Source organism: Anopheles merus, chromosome 2L, assembly GCF_017562075.2.
Source record: "Anopheles merus strain MAF chromosome 2L, AmerM5.1, whole genome shotgun sequence".
Lineage (NCBI taxonomy): Eukaryota > Metazoa > Arthropoda > Insecta > Diptera > Culicidae > Anopheles > Anopheles merus.
In genome coordinates, this window is record NC_054083.1 from 33,456,521 (window position 1) to 33,481,163 (window position 24,643).

General features: G+C 44.0%; 2 protein-coding genes and 1 long non-coding RNA gene across 3 annotated transcripts; 2 read left to right on the top strand and 1 right to left on the bottom strand.

Annotated features, from left to right (window-relative positions):
• The first annotated feature begins 780 nt into the window (after positions 1 to 780).
• On the top strand, positions 781 to 6,275 carry LOC121593526 (sialin). The gene is made up of 5 exons (XM_041915949.1): positions 781 to 1,511; positions 4,223 to 4,397; positions 4,578 to 4,697; positions 4,807 to 5,353; positions 5,418 to 6,275. Exons 1-5 carry the CDS (start codon positions 1,483 to 1,485, stop codon positions 6,017 to 6,019), a joined length of 1,473 nt encoding a protein of 490 aa, XP_041771883.1. The 5' UTR covers positions 781 to 1,482; the 3' UTR covers positions 6,020 to 6,275.
• Positions 6,276 to 9,240: 2,965 nt separating this feature from the next.
• Positions 9,241 to 15,224, bottom strand: LOC121593147. Its single transcript, XR_006004736.1, has 3 exons — positions 14,557 to 15,224; positions 10,355 to 10,518; positions 9,241 to 10,270 (listed from the first exon to the last, which is right to left on the bottom strand). It is a non-coding gene; the product is annotated as an uncharacterized LOC121593147 (long non-coding RNA).
• Positions 15,225 to 16,021: 797 nt separating this feature from the next.
• LOC121593146 (dual specificity protein phosphatase 18) lies at positions 16,022 to 22,422 on the top strand. The gene is made up of 3 exons (XM_041915246.1): positions 16,022 to 16,608; positions 20,965 to 21,211; positions 21,285 to 22,422. The coding sequence occupies exons 1-3, from the start codon at positions 16,412 to 16,414 to the stop codon at positions 21,612 to 21,614; spliced, it is 774 nt and encodes a 257-aa protein (XP_041771180.1). The 5' UTR covers positions 16,022 to 16,411; the 3' UTR covers positions 21,615 to 22,422.
• Positions 22,423 to 24,643: the final 2,221 nt, after the last annotated feature.

Genomic DNA, 24,643 nt, shown 5'->3' on the forward strand with positions numbered 1-24,643 from the left:
GGACGAGCACAGTCAATGAGTGTCAAACGCGATAACACGTTGCGCGATCTGCCGCAAAGATCGTTACCGATTGCCAGCCTTCATCATCGTGTCCATTATGTTCACCTTCAAACAAAATTAGACAACCGATGGAACCAATTTTGGAAACGCAGCCAGACGGCATGGAATCTGTGTAAACACTCCTCTCACTGCTGTTTGTGTGTGCTCTGTGGCTCTGTAGAGTTGCTCGTGTGGAAATGAAACCGACTCAAAAAGGTGGCTCCGCATACCACGGTTGCTAATAGTAACCGAGATGTGTTTGCCATGGGGCGTGAGGTATTAATTTTGAACGCTACTCGTTGCGTCTCGTCAATAATCGGGTACTCCCATGGCTCTTGGTCGTATCTTACAGTGCCGGACGTTAGTTGTATACACACTCACACGGGGGAAGATGGGGAAGTATGCGAATTATGAGCGTGTGTGATACGGCTGTAATCTTCATCGCCCGACGTCGTCGGCGTATGAAGAGAAGAAGGTCCTATCCAACGATCCTATCGTGACGAAGATATCTCCATTTACGATTGTCATCCCATGCACATACTGTGCGAAGAAGAAGGGAGAAGCAGGAGCAATCTCAAGAGAGCAACTGATGAAACACGATAAGCCGAACCGCGTTCGGTTTCGAGAGGAGGGAACGGCAGGCAAACGTATGGCAAAACTGCTCCCGCAAAAGCACAACCGAAGCAGTTGTTCTGAAGTAGCTGAGGGAGATGGGCTGGGAGTGGGCGCTTCAATTTGATGATAATGACACCTACAATTCACCGATGCGAAACACGGCGCACAGCGCGTACCGAACCGGGGCCGAACCGTCCGATATAGTGCGCGCGGCCTCGCGGCTCAATCGCTCGGTGTGCGGCTCCATCGCCGTCAGTTGCTGGGACGTGGTCAACTGGAACGGGTGCGTTATTCTCAGGCGTGCTCGAACGTACCGGACTGCCAAACCAACCCGATCGGGGAGCGCAGCGACCAGACAGCACCTCGTGTGGGGTAGGGTGTGCTTAATCCAACTTTCGCAAAACACTCACAAACACACACGCATCGGAGGTGGGGTAAACCAGTTCTGCATTGGCGTGTTGGTTCGTGTGTTTGCACCCCCATTTTTTTGTTGGTTCGTTGTTTGTGATTGTTTCGTTCGCGAAGAAACTGGACCGTGTCCCGGACCGGGTGTGTGTGTGCATGTGTGCATGGTTACCAGTCCGTACCCAGAGGTGAACAGTTGGGGTCGTGTTCCGAGCGGCCACAGCCACACAGCTGGAAGGAATTAGTGTGTTAGTGTAGTAAGCTGTAAAAGTATTTTCGCATGTGATTAAACTCATTGAAGCAGAAGATCCCGAAGATTGCTGTTACCAGTGTCCAAGTGGTGCGGAAAGCATAAATTACTTAGTAGACAGCAATCCTGAGGTGACAATAGAGGTTCCCTCTGGTGACAATCTTAAGGACATCATGGAGACAAAGCCAGACAGTAAAGTCGAGTAAGTCCAAACCGCACATCCTAAGACCATCTTCATCATGTCCCTTCGTTTTACTGTCCAAAGAAAGTGTCCAAAGACCCTCCCGTAGGGGAAAATAAAGCTCCAACGTACTCCGCTTACGGAGCTTAACGGGTCGCTTGGTAACTTGAAAGTGAAAGGAATGCTCCGAACCGGGGCAGGAACCTGTTGGAATGTCAGACAAACGCATGCAAAGGCTTGGCGCTTTCAGCTAGCCAGCTTCCGCCATTCCATCTGGAGTGGGAGATTTTGCAGTTACCTAAGGTCGTTCGGTTTCTGCTTGCCCCTCCCACATCTTACACCATACGTGAACGGATACCGTTAGAAGGGTAGAACCACTTTCGATTTCATTCTATTCCCTCATCAATCCCAATTGATCGTTTTGTTGCCCTGCCTGATCGCTTCGATGCTACGGGCCACGCGTCGTGGCGTTTCAGTGGGTCAAGTTCAAGCTTTGAAGAGGATTACCTCGTTGCGTGGAGGTGAAGATGCACAGGGTCATCAGCAGCCGTGCGCTGTCGCAACCATAGCAACCGCCGTGCGTTGCATCGTCCCGCGGTGAGATGGTCTGAAGGTCGACGCAATAAAAACGCGCTGTCGTTGCTGGGTTGCTGGGAATTAAAGGGCTTTTGAATGCAAGCGTAACGATAAAAAGACAAGGTAGGGGAGCGCTCTTTGCAGGGTGGTGTAAGACGCGAAGGGGGAGGAAAACGTGCCTGGAAGAAAATTGCTGCTGATTGAGTTAGCTAATCTTGGTGGGTGTTTGCGCTTTCGCGGGCATCTGTTGTGTTTGTCAATTAATTTGTGTACGGTTGGTACGGGAGGTAGCTGGGTGATTGGGTCGCTAAGTGGGAAGTGATTTTGGGTAGTTAAACATTTGCTACATTGAGATGTTTCGGTTGATGTAGATGTAGTGGAGCGATGCTATCTTATGATTTGATGGTTGTGTTGTTCAATACTCCCACGGGAGATTCCATTTGCTGGATGAATCTCATTCAATTGTGATTTATACCAAACAAACGAACTTCAGGAATCAATTTTTTATTTTTGAGTGCATTAAAGAAGTACTTTTTCGAATTTACGAGTTTTACGTGCTTGATATCAAAATTACCTAAAATTGTCAATCATATTAAAATTTAAGATTACTTTTAATGTAATGCTTTCCCAAATCAAATATGCTACAACTGGTAGACCCTTCTATCATATAAATAGCTTATCATAATTCAATGTTACTTCCGTTTCAGCGATAACATGCGCCCCTCTCCATCGAAACGAGATAGCGCGGGGATTGATACATTTAAGCAGCTTAAAGCTTGTCAACAAACCAATCAACTTTATAAATTATGAGCAGCAGTTTCGCTTGAATTGGCAATGAAAATTTCACTCCATTATAAGCGATAGGCAGTGTGTAAAGGATTACCCGAGATTACTACCTGGCGCGTGGTATCTCTCCCGATAAGCTTATGTGCGAATGTAGTAGGAAACCTTTTATCAAACGTTTTCCTTCAAGTACTCCCTCCCGCATCGCTCGCATTTGATTTGTTGATAATACTTTTCAGATTATTTACTTTTTTTTTATTCCATTCTGCGTCATCTCAATCAATGTGGGCTGTCAATGTGACATGTGCCAGGGTCTCCTGGTGGGCTGGTGAAGCAGTCGTATCATGATGGAGAGGGTAGGGTCGGTGGGGGTGGGGGGACATTTGCTTTCGCTTCAGTTGCACGATAAGTGCACCTTCATGCTGGGTAATGAGTTGCAAATAGATCGCAACTACACCGGGCTGCCATTTGGAGAGAAGTTTGCATTTTATGCACGCCATGGACCCAAGCCTCATGGAGCAACGGGGAATTTGATTCGGATCGCAAAGAATGGGGTTGAATAATAAAACAAAATTCGATGCACAATTTGTATTCTTAAGATGTGTTTAGCAAACTGTAATGACCTGTGTGTCAGTTTGCTGGTAGTAAATTCCATTGAATTTCCATTGAAATATTTGCCGAGAACACATAAGAAAACATTGAAAAGTTGATAATTTGATTTGTTCAATTTATGATACAAAAGAATATATTGTTTAATAACGAGTTTTAAATCCATTATTTTGTACCATTGTTATGTTTATATTCATGATTATACTTATATGTACAGATTATAACACGCTCTGTTAAATGTAATACTATGTTTTTAAACTTCTGTTAACATCGAATTTGGTATAAAAGGTTATTAATAAATACAATGATAATTACTATGACGTTGTTAAAAAATATATATCAAAAAAGGAATATAATTCAAAGTTTTATCTTGTATTTTCGAAAACTCAAACTTAAGTTTTTTCTTCTTGTGTACTTAAGTTATTTATTCATTCATTCAAATGTTTCATTTAAATTCCACCTACCGGTTTTAATAACCTGCATTAAACCTATTATATCTCAATCAGTACGCTCAAATGATTTCAAATCTATCCTCTTAAAGCAAATCCGCAAAACAAACTTGACTCACCACCGCAAACGATGTACACTTGCATTGAGATTTATGAGTGTGAAGTTCATCCATTGGTGCACTTCTATTTTTACTCAGTCCGGAATTCCTAGCTGAAGATGGTTATTCATCAACCCTTCAATCCTAAAACACTCCGACCATTCCGTACCCACCGATCATCATTCCCTTTTTATTGCTTTACTTTACTCTACCACAGCGATGGCATCGACGCTCCGTTGTGGATGTTTTGGAAGCGACGGCGCTACATTGTGGTGTTTATGGCGTTCCTGGGCTTCTTCAACGTCTACTCGCTGCGGGTCAACCTGAGCGTAGCCATCGTTGCGATGACGGAGAACCGGACCGTACACTACGAAAACGGCACCGTCGGATACGTAAGCATCATCCCCACGAAACCAAGCTGAAGAGGAGAAACTTTTCTTTATTGTCCTTTGCCGTAACGATTGCGCGCACGGTCTCGTCTCGTCGTCCTACGGCGTGCACGAGGCAAAGGACAAACGACGTGCGTGCCTGTCGCTTTTATCTAACCTTCGGTCCCCGTTTTGCAATTGCAGGAGCAATACTTTGATTGGAGCTCCAGCCTGCAAGGTTACGTGCTGAGCTCGTTCTTTTACGGCTACATCCTGACGCCCTTCCTGGGTGGCTTCATCTCGAACCGATTCGGGGGTAATTATGTAAGTATTTTTTATGGCGCAAGCGTCTCAAGAAGTTTGTTTTCGTGTGGACAGCACGAAACTAATTAAAAACATTCTACTGATGGCGCTGAACATTTTTGTACGACAGGTGTTTGGAGTTGGCATTGGTACGACTGCCGTCCTGACGCTGTTGACACCGCTGGCCGCCAAGGCGGGAGTGGCCGTCCTGCTGGCGGTGCGCATTGTGGAAGGCATCTTTGAGGGTGTGACCTTCCCGTGCATTCATGCCGTGTGGTCACGGTGGGCCCCACCGACCGAACGGTCCCGTATGGCGTCGATTGCGTTCGCCGGCAACTACGCGGGCACGGTCGTAGCGATGCCGATGAGCGGAATTCTCGCCAATGCCTGGGGCTGGGAGAGTGTGTTCTACGTGTTTGGTGTGATTGGATGCATCTGGTTCGTGGCATGGATGTTCTTCGTCAAGACATCGCCCGAGGTGGACAAGTGGATCAGCCAGCGGGAGAAGGAGTTCATACTGGAGTCGCTGGGACGTACCGAGGGCGAGCAGCAGAAGATCAAGCATCCGTGGAAGGGCATCCTGACGTCGGTGGCCGTATGGGCATTGGTTGTGTCGCACTTCTCGGAGAACTGGGGCTTTTACACGCTGCTCACCCAGCTGCCAACGTTTTTGAAAGGTAGGAATCCAGTGTTATTGACTGGGATTTGCGATGGATTAAGAACTCTTCCAATGTATTCCAGATGCCATGCACTTTGAGCTGGAGAAGACAGGCTTCGTCTCGGCCGTACCGTATCTGGTGATGGGCATCCTCCTGTTCGTGTCCGGTTACCTTGCCGATTGGTGTCAGGTGAAGGGCTACCTCACCACTACGCAAGTCCGTCGCTACTTCAACTGTGGCGCCTTCCTAGCCCAAACGGTGTTCATGATCGTCGGTGCGTTCATCCTCGAGCCGGGACCAACGATCACCTGCATTACCATTGCCGTTGGGCTGGGTGCATTTGCGTGGTCCGGATTTGCGGTGAACCATCTCGATCTGTCCCCGAAGAGTGCGGGCGTGCTGATGGGCATCTCGAACACGTTTGCAACGATCCCCGGTATCGTGAGTCCCATCATCACCGGCTACATTACGTCGAACAAGAGCGACGAGGAGTGGAAGACGGTATTCTACATCGCTGCCGGCATCTATCTGGTTGGGTGCGTTATCTACTGGTTCGGTGTTTCGGGCGAGCTGCAACCGTGGTCGATTGAGGCGCAGGAACGGCGGGAGCAGGAAAAGCAGCAACCGAAAGCGATCGAAAGCCTGGCGTACACGAACAAAGTGAGCATGGAGGATGAGATGTAGGAGAGGAGGGGGGAAGGAGCTGTGAGCTGTTGCAAATCGTGAGCCAAGATGAACCATATTAGGATGTAATAGATGTACTAAAATGCGGCCGGTATCTGGCTGGAAACTCCACTGTTTGGGAAGGGCATTGCAAATGGGCTTAAGTGTATGTGTCTAGGACGGTGCAGATCGATAACGAAGCACGTTTGCCGAGCAAAGCTTACCTGTGTTTTATAATGTATTTCAATAAAGTATAATAAATTGTTTATAATATGAACCAAAACCAGATATTTCGATTATTGGTACTCAACGTGCATGCTGGGAAACTTGTGGAGAAGCTTGTCTGCAATATTGTGAGTAAATTGTTGTGTGCTGTATTGGTTGTATGCAATAAAAGTTGATTTTTAAGCAGGGTTCGTCATATCATTTTGAAAACGATTAAATATTATATGACTATAAATTATGTTTTTCTTTAAGAAATACAGGATTTATAAGAGATAGTACACAAATAATTAAATAATCAAAACGATTAAAAGGCGTGTTCTTTCGTTATCAGTAATTTGTTCTTTCGCTACCTGGGATTGATCTTCACATTTTTAAAATGCTGATTTCGTGTAAGAGTTAGAGTAGGGTTGAATTTAAAAACATGATTTTCTTCTTATCAGATATTCCTGTTCTATAAGTATGTATAATACGGAATAGTTAGCTTAATGAGAATTTAAAAAATGTATTCAGACAGCATTAGTTGCCATTGTTCAATTGAATTAGCTAGTATGTAAAACTAAAATTCAACAAAACAATTTAAAATGAATTTATACTAAACCATTAAGTTTTTCGAAACCTTAGACGATACTAGAAGTATTTAAAACCTTGTTAGATTTTAGAATATTTGACCATTGTTGACTTGTTATGTTTGTTTTATGACTTTTTGTTTATATGATAGTGCCTTAATTTGTGATCGTTCGTTACATGCCCTGTTTTGAAGAAATTTTAGCTTTATTGTTTAAGCCATCAAATTGGCTGTAAATATTCATACTTTTCAGGCAAAATTTCATTCCAATGCACAAACCTCCTTTTCAATTATCTCTAAGAAGGCCTCATTGATCTTAATTTTCAAACTAGCCTTGTTGTTGTTCTGCTTTACTTCAAGTGCACTTCAAAATTCCAAGAAATGTCTTTTGTTCCCGCAAAGGGCAAAACAAATATTTTTTTAGAATTAAATGAAAAAGAATATAAATGAATATTCATTCATAAATCAAACTAGTATCACACACGTCCGAAAATAAACCAAACCATCATTTTATGTATCACATTAGAAGGTTCATGTTTACCATCAAAGTTTGATGTTTATTGTGTTTTGCTATTCCCCCACATTCTTCGCGATGACGAAAGGCTCCAAATAAACTACAAAACTTCATATTTATTACGCAACACACCGAACATGAACCAAACATCATCGACGTCCCACACCAATCGGCGAGGGCTGGGGAATCAAAACGCGCAACGGTGACCGTTGTAGTTCGATTGTTGTTTACCATCCGCGGTTCCGTCGCGATGAAGACGCAACGCGGTAAACAAACCGATTCATCCCGCACACCCAAACGGCCCATGCCGGTAAGGGCGGTGTGCGAAACCGATGACGACAGAGCGATCGAGACGTCCGAACGATCATCGAAACAAATACATCTGGTTCGCATTTGAATTTGTTCGTGAGAGGTGGAAGCAAACGCGCCTTTGTGGCAAAATGGACCGGACGTTCGGTGCTTGTCGGTGTGGGTGTGCTGCTACTGAGATTGGTCAGTTTCATTTGATCAACCGTGTGTGTTTGTGTGCGCGCGTTTAGCTGACTCATATGCGAATGGTTGGCGCAAGCGGTAGCGTTGGAGGCGTGCGTCTTGTTTCTTTTTTGCACAAAATGATCTTTGTTTGGTTCGACACCGTTGGTCGGCTGTGGGTTTTCGTTGATGGTAACGTGCCGGGAGCGGGGGGTACTTACACCGTGGGACGCTTGAAGCGCTTGAATGAGTTACTTGCGTTATGAGCCAAGAATAGAACAATCGGTAGCGTTCCTAATATATCATCCATAGGAAGCACATGCTGCGAAGGAGTTTTGGTCTTTCTAGAGCATGTCTTTCAATGGTATGCCGGCAGGATGTGTAATGTTTTCACACATGGCTTTAGAATAGAGGGAAAGAATAACAAAAGCCGTTCATATACGAGAGCTAAATTGATACAAAAAAAGAAGACACAAGAAGTCATAAATAGAGCAGTAAGCGAAGTGAAAGCATAATTTGCCTATCGCGCCACCACCACCACACGCATCACAACCGAGACGGAAGTCATCGGTACAACAAACAAACATTCTTACCACCCGATTAGTGTTTTTCAGCGGAAATTTTCTGGTTCACGCTTCGGTGGTTCCGCGGGCGCAAATTATTGCGCCTCTAATCTGTGGCGACACACAAACAAGAAGTGGTTGAGAATTTAAAAAAAAAAAACAACTCAAAGGGTGAACCACGAAAACAGCACTGACTCGAGACCACATTCACCCAACATAGCGGAGAAAGCGTGAGTGAGTAGGGGGGTATGGGGCTTTGCTTTCGCCACGAGAACGATGTCAAGGATGAATGAAAGTGCGTAAAAGCGTGTAACCGGCTTCCTTCTTTTAGTGCTCGTGGCAGAACGCAATTTATGAGCATTTAATTCGGTGAACAGTGCCACCAATTGGAATGCAACTGTACAAGGCCAGTGATGTGCCTGGGGATGGGTGGGGTTGAAGATAAATTATTCGCTTAAATGGAGGATTTAATTTTATTACATTCATTTTGACGGTGAACAACCTGTTCATGGTCAAGGATGGACTGTATGTTGTTATGAAGATCGGTAATTTTAAATAATTTTTATCAGGTTGAAAACGATTATTAATTTAATTTAGTTTACTTGTTTATATGCTTAGAAACTCTTCACGAGATAATGCGACTAATTTCAAAACCGGTTTAGTATTGCACGACATCAACACCCATGACATGAGCGCTCAAGAATGCGGTCTCATAAACAGATCCATCTCCTTCTTCTCTTTTCCGACTTTCAAACTTTCACCCCTCCCCCTCTTCCAAAGCCGGGACGGCAGAATCTGGGTAAGAAAACACCCCCAAAAAACAAATACGTAACGCGGGCAGGCCATCAAACTTGGCCATCAGACTTGCCATGAAAAACACCATTCGTCTTCCATTTCATCTAGATTAATTGACACTCACAATGCGAAGGTTTGCCAAGGCTGGGTACCGGTGAGTTTGTTGCCACGCTTGTTCGCACGTTCGGTAGCAACAGGTTGAAGGAGAAAAAGGTGTCCCTGGTATCCTCTCTCCGTTTGGTTTTGTCCTTCCTGACATGTTCGTGTGCTGGAGTATCCACCACGCGTAAACAATCCCATCTCACGGTGGGTGGAAGCACATTCCTGAACCGGTGGAGACAGTAATTTATAACCGTGCTAGCGCCACCCTGACCGAAAGCAGCGAAAGTGCTTTGGCCTGCCGAGGGTTAGCCGTGATGTAAACAAAACTAATAACCACACACACACACACATGTGGTGTGCATGGGTCCCGTTTCTAATTTATGGGTCTGTAATGGTGGATTTTGGTTGGTTGTTGCGGGAGCTAGCGAATCGTTGACAGCTTTGCTGATGTTGCTGAGTGGAACAAACTCGCCCCGCACCAACTTATGAAGCGGTTGGCAAAGTGGATGAGATATGAGTGTGGTTCGAATTTGGTAGGAAAACTATGTATTTATGGCGAAAATATTTGGCTGTGTGGGAATGAAAAGACGTATTAAACTTTATGCATATCAGCACATCCGTCAGCAAGCCTGTCGAAAGCGAGTGTTTTATTGGGTTTCGGGTTTGTTCATTCATAAAAATTTGAGCCGAACCCATGGAGACGCCCAGTGATTCACACACATTCGCGTCGTGGCGCGAGCAAAACGGCTGTGGGAAGGAGAGTGGGAGGTGTTGAAACGAATTGAATTGACGATTTTTTATAGCATCGTTTCGGGGCAGGCAGGCAAGCATCCGCACACATGTGCGCGCATGGTTGTGGGGCACATTCCGCATCAAGTTTACGAGGGGCCAGGCTGCTCCATCGAAACGCATCAACGATTTGCAGCGAGCGGCGTAGTTTACTAGAGAAATATTGTGTGTATTTTATTTTTAGTAAAATAACATTTCGTTACATGAAAAGATCTTGTGTTCAAATTTATATTTTCTGTAATAAAAACCTTGTTGGAGAACAAAATAATAAATTAAAATATATTTTTTATTTATTTATGAATTTATTATATATTTTATTTATTATGACTTACATTTTTACAAAACGTTGCCAAAATTTTAGTTCTATGATGTATTAATTTAAATAAAAATTTGGCATTCGCCTAGCACAGCTGGCAATTTGCTTTCAATTCTCATATGGATCGTCCCCTCGTAGTAAGCGCTGACTGTTGCGTGGTACTGAATAAATCTGAAAAGCCTGTTAATAGAAGTTAATAGAAGAATACATAAAGTTATCGATTTTTATTCAATTAGTCATCAGTGCATTAGCTATTAATTCGAGTTAAATTTTTAAATAATAAACAAACAAGATAACAAGAATAATTTATAATTGCTGAAAGAATTCAATTATTTATTCTACACTAATTATTATAGTTTTATAAATCCTACTAGGACTAGAAGATAAAACATTAGCATAACTTTTGAAGCTCAGGAAAATAATATTACAGGATTTAAATTTGATGCCCATTTATCTTCATAGTTTCTGTTTGATGATGTACAAACTAAGCGATTAAGCTGAACTGTCTACAAGCTAAACGCATGAAGTGTAGTGTTCATAAACAAACGACGTCTCTTCCTGAACCAGCCACTCGCGACTAAGGACAACCAAAGGGGCGAGAGAAACCACCCGAGCGGGTTAATAAAAATATTTTCAAAAAGGTGAATCGGTCTGAGCGTTTTCGCAAGGTGATATTTTATTCTCCCCAACAACATGCCCGTGAGGCGCACCAAGCCGACGGCAGACAGCATGCGGGAGGCGTTTGCATTTCATAAGTCGGTGGCGGCGGCGAGATGAGTTTGGTAAGAAAGATTTCCTCATTTGTTTTCCAACTGCGTAGCTACGGTATGCACACCGCAAACGGTACGTAACGGTCAAACGGTCCGAAGCGAGCCCGGGAAGGAGCGTTGTTGCGGCGGCGGCGGCGGTTGCTGCTGCTGTTGCTGCTGTTGCGTCTACAATCTGTTCGGCGAGCTATTTTGATCGTCGCGCGCATTTCTTCACATTAAAATTCCATCCAGCGAGGGAGTCGGGAAAACAGGGAACCTGTTCTAGCTTATGGGCTGGGAAGCTGATCGAACGATAGAACCCGGGAGGGAACCGAGGAAGAGTCTAGGAAAGGTAAGAGGGTGCGTAGGCAGTGTTATGAATGCCACCGGGGAGATAAAGTCAAAATATTTTTGCTACCCTAAAGTTTATGATGCCTCGCGAAGAATGCGTCTACGGATGGCAGAACGTTCGGTTGTGCATGTAGCAAGTTACAGTTGCATTTAAATGACTGAAAAAGGTTCCTTGCTTGGTACCAATCCTAAGGAACAGCTGTTTGAGTAGATTGGTGTAGCTGCACCGATCATCTGCTGTAAGCGTGCCACAGCGGCGCGATCACCTAGACGAATGTCAGTGTGATGTCAGAGTTCAAGACACGCTTCGGGCTCACGATCGTTATCGGGCGTTGTTGTGTGATCTTAAGCCAACTCGCCCCCAATCAGGCCTAAATCAGCGTCTGTTGCTTGACAAGTCGTACGAGCGTACGCGCCAGTCCGTTCCGATGGGGGAGCGTTTTGAAAGATTTAAGCACTCAACCGTCAATCAGGACGCGAAAGCAAAACCATTGCCCAGTTTTTTTTAAACCCATCTGAAGTCGCAAATCTATCAGGGTGTGAAATTTCACGTCTCAACTCTCGCAGGTTGTGTCTGTTTTTTTAAATACACATTTTACGAGTTCGAGGTTCGATTATGTAAACCGGTAAGCTACCATTCATTTGTGACAGGACACTAAATATAGCAAGGTATTATTTAAATCTGCTAACTACCCTTATTTGCAGTACCAACTGCTTCACCTCCTAACCAACGCTCTTCGCTTTTGTGTGGTGTGGATGGTGTGTCTCATTGGGTGTGTGGGGCCACGTTAGCCGGTAGCCGCCAGTGGGAACGTTTATTCTAGCTCATTCCGTGTGAGGAAGCGTGAAAGGGAGAGGAAAGCGACACAGGAACAAGATTGAAACTACCCCCTAACACTCACAACCCACCAGCCCAGAGCGGGGAGGGCATTTTATTTTCGTACCACGGATGTCACTTTCCGTGAGGGTGGCGGCCGGTTAGACAATCTTTTTTTAAAACAAACAAAATATTTCACGGGGAGAAGGAGGGCAGGAACGGGAACGTTGGTGTGTACAAATAAAGTGTGTAGAAAATAGGCGCTAAAACCGCATCACAAACTCTTCCGATCTGGTTAGATCAAGGTTAATGAATAAATCGTAGCGCGATGGTTGATGACGCTCGGTACCGAAAGGGGTTGCGTGTTGTGCCACACAAACAAATCCAACCTCGATCAAACGGTATGTTGGGGTGAATGGAAGTGAGGAGAGTTTCGCAGTGGGCCAAAATGACGCAATAAAATCGGTGTACTATTGGTGCGATTAAGTGGAAGAAACGCCAGTTCCTAGAATTGTGTTTAGCGACAGCGGCAATCGGTTTGTTGTTTGGCTCTCGAACGATCCTTCCATGAGGCAAACAACATTAACAATGTGTTGTTTTTTTATTGTGAATATAGGTTTCAACGGTGCAAAATACAAACAAAAAACAATGGAAAACAGACAAAGCAGAACACCATTCATTCCACACAATTTTTTGACAGAGAAAAACGCGAAAACAGCAACGCACACCAAGTTGCCTGCGATGCAGATGGCAAACAAACTCATCCGTTCATTGACTCGGCACGATTGTTGATATCGTATTTTGGGAGGGGCGTGCAAGACATAAAAGAAGAACAGATTGAACTGAAAAACAGCACTTTTGCATCAACAACCTCCCACATTGAAGGGAAGGGAATAAAATAAACCAAACGCAACCAAACAACGAAACAGCAAAGATGCGTTCGCTTGCATTCCACATCCACATTTTATGCTTCATCGTCTGGCAAAAGGGCAATACATTTGTTTGCACCTCAAGCGGCTCTTGATTGCTGATCTCAAAACAATTTCGCATCGAAGTGTTTCTGTGAATCTGAAGCTGTGTGTGTTTTTTTTGTTGCTTTCCTTTGACACTGATAGTATTTCACCATCACGGGATCGTATAAAAATGTTATAAATTTAATCACAAACCTGTAAGTAAACAAATAAAGTTGTCTCGGAGAGCGAAAGCAGGGTGGTAAAACGCTGCCATTTCGCTTTCGCTTTTGTAGAGAGGAAGAAAAACAGCAAAAAACCACATCACAAACGATCCAATATGCTGTTTCGCTTGTGCGAACGTTAATGCATTTTCTATCGCACTTTATAGCTGCGTTTTGCTTTCCTCGCAGCGCGTTTGCTATAACTCATTTTCATCGTGCTGCTGCGTTTCGAAAGTGCAGCACATGGGTGAGAAAGTGAAAAAACAAATTAACTGCCAGCGTGGAATGTGTGCAGTTGCGTACTTTTTTGTTGTTGTTTTTAATATGCTGTTGCGTTCGGTGGTCAGCGTAGGATGCCGAACTTACCGATGTAGTGGAGTAAATAAAGTACGGTCCATCGTACTAAACGGTTTGTTTATTTGATTACTTGCGTGTGTTACTGAGAGAGGATGGTATTGGAAATGTTTGCAAACTGTTTGAGAATCGGTGTGGTGTGATCTTTAGGGAGGGGAATATTTTTATAATCTTAAAAGGGAGGTCTTAGTTTGACTTTTATCGACTAACTTGAATGGAATTTGGAAGGCAAGGATCAGTTGCTTGATTTGGAAATGGGAGATGCTCTTATTATCTAAACAATTAAGGTCTTTAAACTGAGTCGTAGTAGTAATGTATATGGCTTTTATAGCACTTAAAACGTGTTTAATTCAAGGAAAATTCAAAGGATATTTGAAAATATTGTGTAGTGCATTGCAATGCTCGAATGGTTTCTGAAGTTGAACACAGACATGAATTAAACATAAGATTACAATAACCATAAGGTATCAGACAAGTTTGATGTATGAATCTGAATGTTGAGGTTAAGTATAAAATGATTATTACATAAGATAACGTTTGAAATATGGTGACTGTTCAAGAAAAACATTCCATAATGTGTAAGCTTGAAATAACGATCCGGTCAAGAAGCATTTGATCTCCCTTGGCGATATTATGGTTAATATAAACGTTAAATTTTATAACGCTCTGAAGTCCATTTACCTTGTAAGAAAGAAAATGTTTCTGGTCATATTTATAACATTGAATCGCGTAAAAAAACAGCTCGAAGAATTCCAAAGAAATTATGAACTTACATACACACTCACACACGGTGGGTGATGATGGATCGTGTTCAATCGGGCAAGAATGTGGTTCTTAAAACCCATTGCCCCTTTACCTTCATTAACCACTCAATCAACCTTAGACGCACACATGAAGAGGGCAAAACACGCCGAACCTTCGATGAAAAGGAATTTGCACAGCCCACTCACGCACACACACACAAACACAGCTGCAACAGTCCGCCAGCCAGTATTGCACACTGTTGCATTTTTAACCTCAATTTCTGACACCTTCTGGTTTTTGGGGTGCGAGCGCATCCATCCCGCCGTTCGTGTATAGTAAAAAAAACATTCTTGCGGTTTGATTCGAGATTCACTCACGCTTTTGCGTGCTAGATCCACCTTTCATTGCATTCCACAATCCTTCCCTTTCCTCCCCCTTCCCCCTCTCTACCCCTTTCCATACCAGCAATCGATCATATTGATGTCTTAACCGTGTTGGCGTTCGGTGCTCCCATCGTTGAGGGACGCCACAAAGTGATCGTCTGTGGCTGTGTACCGCCTTCCCCTTCCCCCCTGTCCCACTCACGGGCGCGTCCTTTTGCGCGCGCCGGCGTTTAAAAATAGTGTACCATCGTACACAGTTTTCCCGCATACCAGTGACGATTTGAGTGAAGAGAGAGAGAGAGAGAGAGAGAGAGAGAGAGAGAGAGAGACAGAGACAGAGATAGCGAGAATAAGAGACGTGCTTTTCACCGTGTTGACTCTCGCGTTAGCAAAGAAGAGAGAGCGAGAGAGACGTGGCGACGTGTGCGTTTGAAATGGGCGGTTAAAGGGCCGCTTGGGATGTGTGGGAAGATGTGCGTTGAAGAATGTGGATTTTTATCGTTTGTTAATTAAAGAAACAGAACGCAAAACAGGCAATTAAAAAGCGTTTATTTGCAGCTCCAAAAAAGGGAAGTTCGTAGCAATGGTTTGGTTTATGTTTTATGATGGGTAAGTTGATCAGCAAAAACGTGTTTTTATTTCAATAGATTAAAATAATTTCCCAAGTTTGTTGAGTTTTGCTTTGTCCTTACCATCAAATATCAAACGTTTAAGATAAATGTAAATAATTTAAATTCCTTCTCAGGTGAAATACCTTCACATGCTCCACGGTATACACGCGCTTAGAGAGCACGAACGTGTGAGAATAAACAGCAGACGATGATGAAAAATGATGTTTCCCATCTCCCACATTCCACTCATCACTGACAACAAACAGGGCGTGCAACAAGGATCGCAATACCATCCACAAACGGAGAGCGGAAAGAAAATGAGAGCGTTCGTATACTATTTTATGAAACTCGTGCTCTCTCATGCTCTTTCCCCTGTCTCGCTCGTGCAGCTAGCAGCTAGCTTTGTGTTGTTTCACTCTTACGAGGAATTTTCCGCTGCTGCTACTACTACCTTCGCCACCTCAACCCATCAGCCTTCCGAATAGGTTTTGCTTATGGTAATCAGAGACGACGACTCACTGCGGCATTCAGACGCGTTTAGTGTATTTCCACCCTCGAACCCAGTCGTACACAAACCAATCGAGAGCTGCTGAAAGTAGTAGAACGTAGTAGAAGCTGCTTTTCCTCCCTGCATACCATTCGCATACTAAGTGCTACGCGCTATGCGTCTGTGAGATAGAACGGTGGGAAGTTTTAAAAACGATTAATTGCTGATTTCGTGTCGTGATAGCAGTGCGCAACGTTTCCCGTAGCGTTTCCGCTGTGTGCGTTAACTGTGAAGAGCTATTTAGCTACGTACTATTAAACGCTAGTGAACGCAAGCAAAAAACATTGTAAAGTGATCAAATTCCACATAAAAGGAACAAGTTTTACCACTGAATTCGCGCAATATGAAGGAGATAAACATAAACAGTGTGAATCACGCGGAGCTGGTTAGCGGCTGTCAGCCTCCGGTGCCGGCCGCCGACGGCGTTACCAAGGTGATGGAGGATGGCAAAGCGGGCAATCAAATTCAGGCCCTGCTGGAGCGCAATGAAAATCCGCCCGAAGTCCTGGCCGGTACCACGCTGCATCGTCCAATGCGAACGTAAGTACGGTGAATTGATTAAGGGGTGAAATTGGAAGAAATTTAACGTACAAGGCACAAGGAATGTAGGAAGAGAAAGGTGATGAAATCTTGTCTCGATGTGTCACCCGCATTGCGCATGACATGGAAATTGCGTGTGTGATGGGTGTGAGTGTGTGTGTGTGTGTGTGCAAGGCAGTGAGAGAAAAGAACGGTCAAACATCCTTCAAACACATAGGCCGATTTTGTCGTGACGGTCAACGAACGCATGGCGGACGAGATCGAAGCAAAATTCTTGACCTTCACGGCCGCCTGGGCGATGGGATGGATTTAAATCATAAACGATGTGTCACACCCCGGGGGCGCAAGTGACAGGTCGTGCCGGGGTGGCGCCAAAATGAGCCGTGTTGAGTAATGCACGGTCTGTTGGCAGTTCCTGGTTCGTTTTGAATATTGTCTTGGGGCTGTCTGCTCGTCTCATCACAAGCGTACCGGCTGATCTTGACAGTGATGCAACGGTGCGGAGGAAAGTGTCCCGAAGAATAAGCAAGCAGCAAATGAGAGCTGGCTAAAGGCAGCCAAAGAGTCGCTTAGAACTAGAAACCAACCTACAGATAAAACGCTGCAGACTGGTAAACAGAAAAAAACAAGGAAAAAGATACGGTGAAATGATCGGCCGAAACCGACACGGGAAAACAGCGAATGGGCAGAAGAGAATCGAGTCGCACAAAAACACGCTAACCTCTAAAGCCACATTCCAAGTTGAGTGTTACGCGGTTGGGTATGGGAAGCTTTTTTACTCATCTTCCCCCGTCGCCCGTGCTCGTACCTTGGTATGGGCGCATCTGTCGATTGGAATTGGTATCGTTGCACCACCGTCCTGCCATCCTGCCGAGCAAATTCAAGGTAAAAGTCAAATTGTCGCGGAACGCGCTGGGTAAAAATAAACCCACTCCACTGAGACGCCTCTACCGTGGGGCGAGTATACGGAAAGGCATTTTGAGGACTGTTTGCCAGACCGATAGGAAACAGGGCAGCAGTAGCGATTTTACGCTTGCGGTGTCGAATTTATGTAATGGTGGAATTTATGAACTAGTTAGAGTGTGTGAGAGAGAGAGAGAGAGAGTGGCTTAGAGAGTGAGCGAGAACGGTAGAGCGTGAAGGTAGGAATGTTAAAACAAAAAGCGATTTGGCTCGTGCCGACCGAAAAGGGCGATCGTATAGAGATTCCGATGGACGGCACACGTGTGGGATTTTGTGTATTTTTGCTCTGACAGGTAGGTCACACAGGTTGATTTCCGGTAGATGTTTCTAGATAGGTTTCAAAGGGCAAAAAGTACGACAATGGGCATTTGAAGTGTAAAGTAGCATGAATGATTTGTTTGATGCCTAGTATTTGTATATAAATCATGATCAGTTAAAAAAGGCTCAAACTTGGAATTTGGGTTGGAATTACAATTATTATTTGTTTTTCTTAGAATAACTAACGGAAAATGATTTTTTCTACTTTTATTCAAACTACATACTTAAGTCGTACGACTGTACCACCAGATCGGCCCTTGCTTTAATGCTTTCCAAAATGGTTTAATGAATGCTAAATTCCAATCAATAAAAAGCAAACAATAAGACACATTTTTAGATTATTTGTGATTAGACACAAAAAAAACTTTTTTATTAGTTATCAGTAAAAAGCCTCAACATTTGTGTAAAAATCTTCCAGAATTGTCTAAACCAGTATAAAAATGTGACAAAATTCAATTAATAAAACTTCAAATACGTTTTAAGCGAAGGAAACGCTGCTGAAACCGTAACAAAACTTGCTCAATTGAGTCTGAAAGAGTAACAATCGCGAGCATGGCCTCAACATCTGTTAATACTGTGACCAAATGAAATTACAGAGAGTTCTAAAGAAGAAAGAATTACTAGGGGATTTCAGCGAGTTAGGCAGGAGGTTAGTTGAATTTCTAGTTCATACCAGTTTTCTGAAGAATAAATCTGCTGAGTGTACCTTAAATCATATAAGACCAACTCCTTGGTTGAATGAATGGGGATCTACAAAATGAACAATTAAACGAACACAGAAAGACTTTTAGTTGATTGTTTGAGAGCAACTACAGGATCTATAAAAGGTTCGGTAGCGTAAAGGCTCAAGACATAAATCACGGATGGCAGAGTGTTCCGTGCGGCGCAATATTTATCATGCGCGTTACTTCGCCAGTGTCAATAAGGACGCTAATTACCTCATGTCCTGTCAATTTTTAAAAGACATTTTGGCACAGATCCTATTCATTGCGATGGGCATCATAAATCGTGCCCACCAGTGTGCCGTTTGAAGTATCAAATAAGACTAGCGAACATCGCAAAAAGGCTGCTTTTGATCGTTACGACGCGCAGCCGGTGGTTAACGCGGCGCAAAATGTCACCTTACCTTAACCCTTCGGCCAATGTGAATCTTGTGTTACGGGGCTTTCGGGGATGATAAACAACAAACACGTTCCGACCGCACGTACCACGGCCCGCTGAAGTGCTCACCCGTCAACCGTCTGAGACGAATTGGACTAGCTGCAGCTGACAGGTTGAGATTGAGTCAGCGGCATATGTTCGAGACAACAAAGCGATCCTCGAATATGTATGGCGACGTGCATTGTCGCCCGCTCGGGGGCGGTTAAATAGAGTGCATTACAGCTCCTACTTGACTTATACACACACCTACAATATTGCAGTTGGCAGCGTTCCACGCGTTTTCGGTTTTTGGCTGCGAAGTAGTGTAGTTGAAGGTGAGAAATTGACTTACCAAGCCATTATGGCACCGGGAGTGGGAACCGGCACCGGGAACGCCAAGGCGGTGCAATGGGAGGGAAAAAAAGGATTCATTTTTCAACTTTTCAGCAGCATCAAGTGTTCAAGCCATTGCGTTGTTTGCCTTTTTCCAGGCCAGTTCGTCAGTTCAAATCATGTGAGGCGATTTTTCAGCGCAAGCTGCCCTCCTCCTGCCCGAAAAAAACACACCCATCCACCCTATCGCTGTCTCGGCCTGATTTGAGAGTGTTCGCGTGCGCTGTCGTGTCACGCTTCACTTTTGGCATTTCGGAATGTTGAAACGACCACCACACCAAGTACCAGTTGGCACCCCCGTTTGAAGATCGTCCCTAGGAAGTGGATGCGTGCAAAAGGGACGTACAAATGGCAACCTTGTGACGACCATACGTATGCAAACGCAAGCCAACCCCATCCACAGGCGAAGGTGTAGCAGGTTTTCGAATGGTCGGTTTGTTACTCATCGACCTAAAAATTCCATTCTACTTCAGTCTCTTCCCATTCCCGTTTTACCTCTCCCTATCTCTCTCTCTCTCTCTCTCTCTCTCTCTCTCTCTCTCTCTCTCTCGCTCTACATCTTTTTGGTGGAAAAAGCGCGGGCAGAAAAGCAGGAGGTGTGGCATTTTCACGCAGATGTGATTTATTTTCGTGCCATAAACGATGAGTAAACAACGCCGGCCCGGGATGGTGGGGGCATTGGGGCACGTCTTTATGGATCGGAGTGAATTCATGGAGTGTGCGAGGATCTAAGAGCGCTCTTTCTTCTTCGCCTCGGATGTGCAGGAACGATCGCTTTGTTGATCGTTTGCATTTGGTAGTAGCGTTGGCATGGAAACCCTAGCGGCTGGTTGATGCTGGTCAAGGATGGGGATGACTGCATCGGGGCAAGTGGTTGGCAGTATTTGGGTCGCGTGAGGTTAATGTGCGATTTAATTGCTTTGTTTTTCGAACTGTGTTGCGGAATAGTGCCAAAGAATGGAAGGTTGCAGATATGCCTTTAGGACGGTTTGACCTTTGTTGAGAACAATTTTCATTATGATTGAATGAAAAATTGGATGCTCACTTCCATTATAATAATATGTAGTATTTTTTGTTTTGTAATAAAATTAAAATCACATGCAAAATATTTTATGGCTTATTAAACTATCAAAACAACAAAACAAAATGCACAATTCTGCACACAAATTGAAACAGTGTCATCATCTCGTTCGTACCGCTGTAAACAATCTGACAAGAAAAACACGGACCGCTGTACTGTTGCGCTTCGTCAAAGATAAGCGGATTGCATACATTTAGGCTGGATGGTGCAAATATGGTTGGGCATGAATTTTAAAATGAATAATTTTGATTCTTTTATTTAGTTCAAACCGATGACCAAATTGTATTTATTTTTATTCTATATTTGTAAATACATGTATTTGATAAAAGAAATAAAAACAAACATGTTTTGTGGTTATTTTTCTTAAGAAAGCAAAATTATTTGATGTCTTTTTTTCTAAAATGCTAGTCTCTTCTTTTTACACATAATTATAATTTTGTTTTCGTTTCATTTGATTACAGTTTTTCACCAATCAGTGGCATCTCCAAGCTGCTTAAGAACTTGTACCTCTGCGGCGGTAGTGCTGCTTCGGTGGCCATGATGCAGCAGCTCGGCGTAACCTTCGTGATCAACGCTACCACCGTAACAGAGCTGACCGACACACCGCTTCCGGCGGAAGACACACGCTATCTAAGAATTCCCGTGAAGGACAACCGTGAAGCGAACCTGGAGCGCTACTTCCACGAGGTAGCGGACATGATCGAAGAGGTAAGCAGAAACGCTTTAGCGGCCATTTCTTGAGCGTTTCACACTAACCGTTTGCCTGACCGCTTCGTTACAGGAGTCCAAAGCCGGGGGAGTGGTGCTGGTACATTGCGTCGCTGGAATCAGTCGATCGGCCTCGCTCTGTCTGGCTTACCTGATGAAGTATCATCGCATGAGCCTGAAGGACGCGTACAACCACATCAAGGACAAGCGGCCCCAAATCCGCCCGAACGTGTCGTTCGTGAAGCAGCTGATGGACTTTGAGCAGAAGCTGTACGGCACGCGAACCGTCACGATGGTGTACTGTCATGCGCTCGACCAGGAGCTGCCCGATATTTACGAGCCCGAGTTCCGCACGATGGAGCTGCTGTACCAAAAGTTCCGACGAAACATTGCGCGGCGCTAGGAAGCGTGCGAGGCGTGCACACAATTTCGCAACTTATTCCATTTATTCCCTTTTAAACTTAGTGAGCTACTAGTGCTTTGTATTACCAGTGCTCCGAAACAGTGCTTCGGTTCGCATACTTAACTGTTTCGCGGGCAGGAAAACGAGAGGTGCCAGCTCTAGCGTTAAGACGTGTGGCATCGGTTTGGCCCCACCGCTGACCAGCCTCACAACTACTGATTTATGATAGTATTTGCATCCAAATAATTCTACAGGAAACACTTCAACCCTTAGCCGGGGGCTTTAATGGCCCCAAAAAACAGCCTCATGCATGCACATTGTATGTACTAAACTATTAAACTACTAGCTACTTAATCTAACAAGCGACAGAAGACACCGGTGCGTGAGACCGGAGACAGGATTAATTTGAGTATGGAAACAAATGAAAAGGGGAAAACACAACAGTTAAAATTCACCATTCTTATGGCAATGGCTCGTTGGTTCGAACTGCAAAGCTAACTGAAACACCGTATGCCGGTTTTAAGACGTCAAAACTTTCCTAAGACAGGTCCCACTGATTCGAAACCACGTGAAAAATTGCTGTGATTGGAAATTAATACTGATATTCGTTAAGCGGTAAGAAAGAGATTTTAGTTTCTTGCTTACTCTGCCCGCGCGGCAGACACAGATCGGTTCAGAATTAGGGCATTGTGTCGTGTTTTTTTATGTTTGTGTTTGTGCAAACAGTAGATTTGTAAGCATTACAGCAGTACTTTACAAGGATGTTGTACTTCATACTCGCAAATAAAATTTGATATTCATACAAAGAGATTGGTGTGTGTAGGAAAAAGAGGATTAATTTATTAACAGAGAAAGTATAATAAGAATATAAGAAGGTAAAAGAATAATTATTAGGGGGCGGTCCCGTGGTACAGTCGTCTTCTCGAACGACTCAATAACATGCTAGCCACGGGTTCAAGCCTACAATAGACTGTCCCCCCGTAGCAAGGACTTTGACTATCCGGCTGCGTGGTAATGGATTCAGTCTCGAAAGCCTGTAAAGGCCGGTATGTCCGCGTAGGACGTTACGCCAAATAGAAGAAGTAGAAGAAGAAGTATAATTATTATTAAATTTTAAGGTTATTTGCCACTACAAACTACCTCTGAATTTACGAAAAATGGGGTTCTTTAGCTTTGACGTATTGGTTTATACATGGTAAGGAAGATAACTGACCGTACGAAATGACGACTTTACCACGGGACTGGTCGGCATTTTAAATATCTTGAAGTGTAATTGAGCTGGCAACACCTTTAGCCATCTGTTTCGTTATTCTTCTGCCTTCTGTTTTTGTGCCTTCGTTATGACTTAAACATTCTATTCGAATTGATAGAATTTGAGTTATGAAAATAAATTTTCTTATTCATTTCAACAATTTCTAAATTCTTTGCTTAAAGCAATTACGGTGGATATTTACATGGGCTTACGAAGTTGAAGGTATGGTAAACAAATTGCATATCTTTAGGCTTTATGTATGTTCAACAAACTGCATACCTTTAGGCGTTAGTCAAAACAACGAACGAGGATATACAAATTCAAAACCAGATATTTGCAGATACATCTTGGATAAATGAATAAAGTAGGAACATGTTGTTATAAAATGCTACATTTATTCATGATATCTCTGCAGCAAGGGACTTATTTGTGATGTAGGATAGCCAAGTCAATGAAACACTTAAATTAATGTGTCTGTAAAACAATGGCGTTCGATGATGAGTTATTGCAGAACATTACACCTGCCGAAAGCTCAATAGATTTTAATGTTTTAAATAAGAAGCATCTCAAAATATGTTCCTTTTAGGCTTGAATAGAGAGCCGCACACCACAAGTTCTGGCAGAAGTGCCTATATATTATTGTCTGAGGTCCTAAAAATGCTGCTTAAAATATTCAAGCACATGAGTGAAAACCACATTTTCCAAAGTTGAGATAACAAAAACCTATTAAGCAATGTTCCAATAACTTTTGTTCTGCCCTGTTCCTATGCACTTAAACATTGAATGCGCTTCGCAGGGTCGTAAAAACCACTGTCAGCGAAACTGTCGTAGATTACACAATCGATTACAGGACGACATGTCAGGCGAACCTGGCAAATGGCGGCGTATTGCGTCGCATAGATTAAGATAAGAGTCACCGTGAAGAGTGCGCTTTCATCGTGAAGCGTGAAGCGCCATCGAACGCGGCCCGTTATCGAACAGATGTGCGAACAAAAGGCCAAAGACACAAGAGCTGAAAAGAAACGAAAAGAATGTCATCTCTAGGTTGGACCCGGCAAGCAGCAGCTAAAAGGTAAGTTCCGCCCCGGGTAAACAGCGCACAACAAAGCTTAACTGGACAAACCTGACAATCCTCTTTCGCTCCTGCGGACGAACGGTGGGGCAGGCAGTGGCAACGAGATGGTGAGGGTTTGCCGCCGAGCCCGTGAAGCTTTATGTTCGATGCGGCTCAGTCAATCACCTTTTCACCTACTTTTGACGACTCGACGGAGAACTCGCGCACAGTCCCGAGGCATGAAGAACAATAATCTTCCAATCTTGGCACCGGTCGGCGGCAGGCGGATGCGTACGTGTGGGTGGGTGGGTACGATTGGTGGTGCCGAGTGGGTGAACGGAACGGTATGATCCTGGTCCCGCTGGTCGGAGGAAGATAGCTGCGGTTCCGGGGGGTTCTTTCACCGTATGCGGTATGCGTCAGTAACGGGGGCTGTTTTGGGGGAGGAAAAGAAAAGAAGTATAAAAAAGAAAAAAAAGCAGTCAACGTGATTCGAAAGAGAAAAAAATAAACACCACTGTCCGATCGGCAGGCCACACTGGACTCTGGGTCTGCGCAAAGAACGGGATTTTGAAAATGAAAATGATCAAAAAGCGTGACACCGAACGGGATGATGACGTGTTGTTGTTTGTTAGCGAGGAGAGCGCATTGTGACAACGCATTGTTTTTTGTCTGAAGGAGCTTGTTTTGATAAAGTTTGTGTGCTTTTTTTTTTTGGTGCGT

Bases quoted from the DNA above. Each gene is read 5' to 3' on its own strand.
- LOC121593526 (XM_041915949.1), top strand. From the start codon at position 1,483: ATGGAGACAAAGCCAGACAGTAAAGTCGA. The intron at 4,398-4,577 runs GTAAGCATCATC...TTGCAATTGCAG, and splicing joins AAAACGGCACCGTCGGATAC to GAGCAATACTTTGATTGGAG. The intron at 4,698-4,806 runs GTAAGTATTTTT...TTTGTACGACAG, and splicing joins ACCGATTCGGGGGTAATTAT to GTGTTTGGAGTTGGCATTGG.
- LOC121593146 (XM_041915246.1), top strand. From the start codon at position 16,412: ATGAAGGAGATAAACATAAACAGTGTGAATCACGCGGAGCTGGTTAGC. The intron at 16,609-20,964 runs GTAAGTACGGTG...ATTTGATTACAG, and splicing joins CTGCATCGTCCAATGCGAAC to TTTTTCACCAATCAGTGGCA. The intron at 21,212-21,284 runs GTAAGCAGAAAC...GCTTCGTTACAG, and splicing joins TAGCGGACATGATCGAAGAG to GAGTCCAAAGCCGGGGGAGT.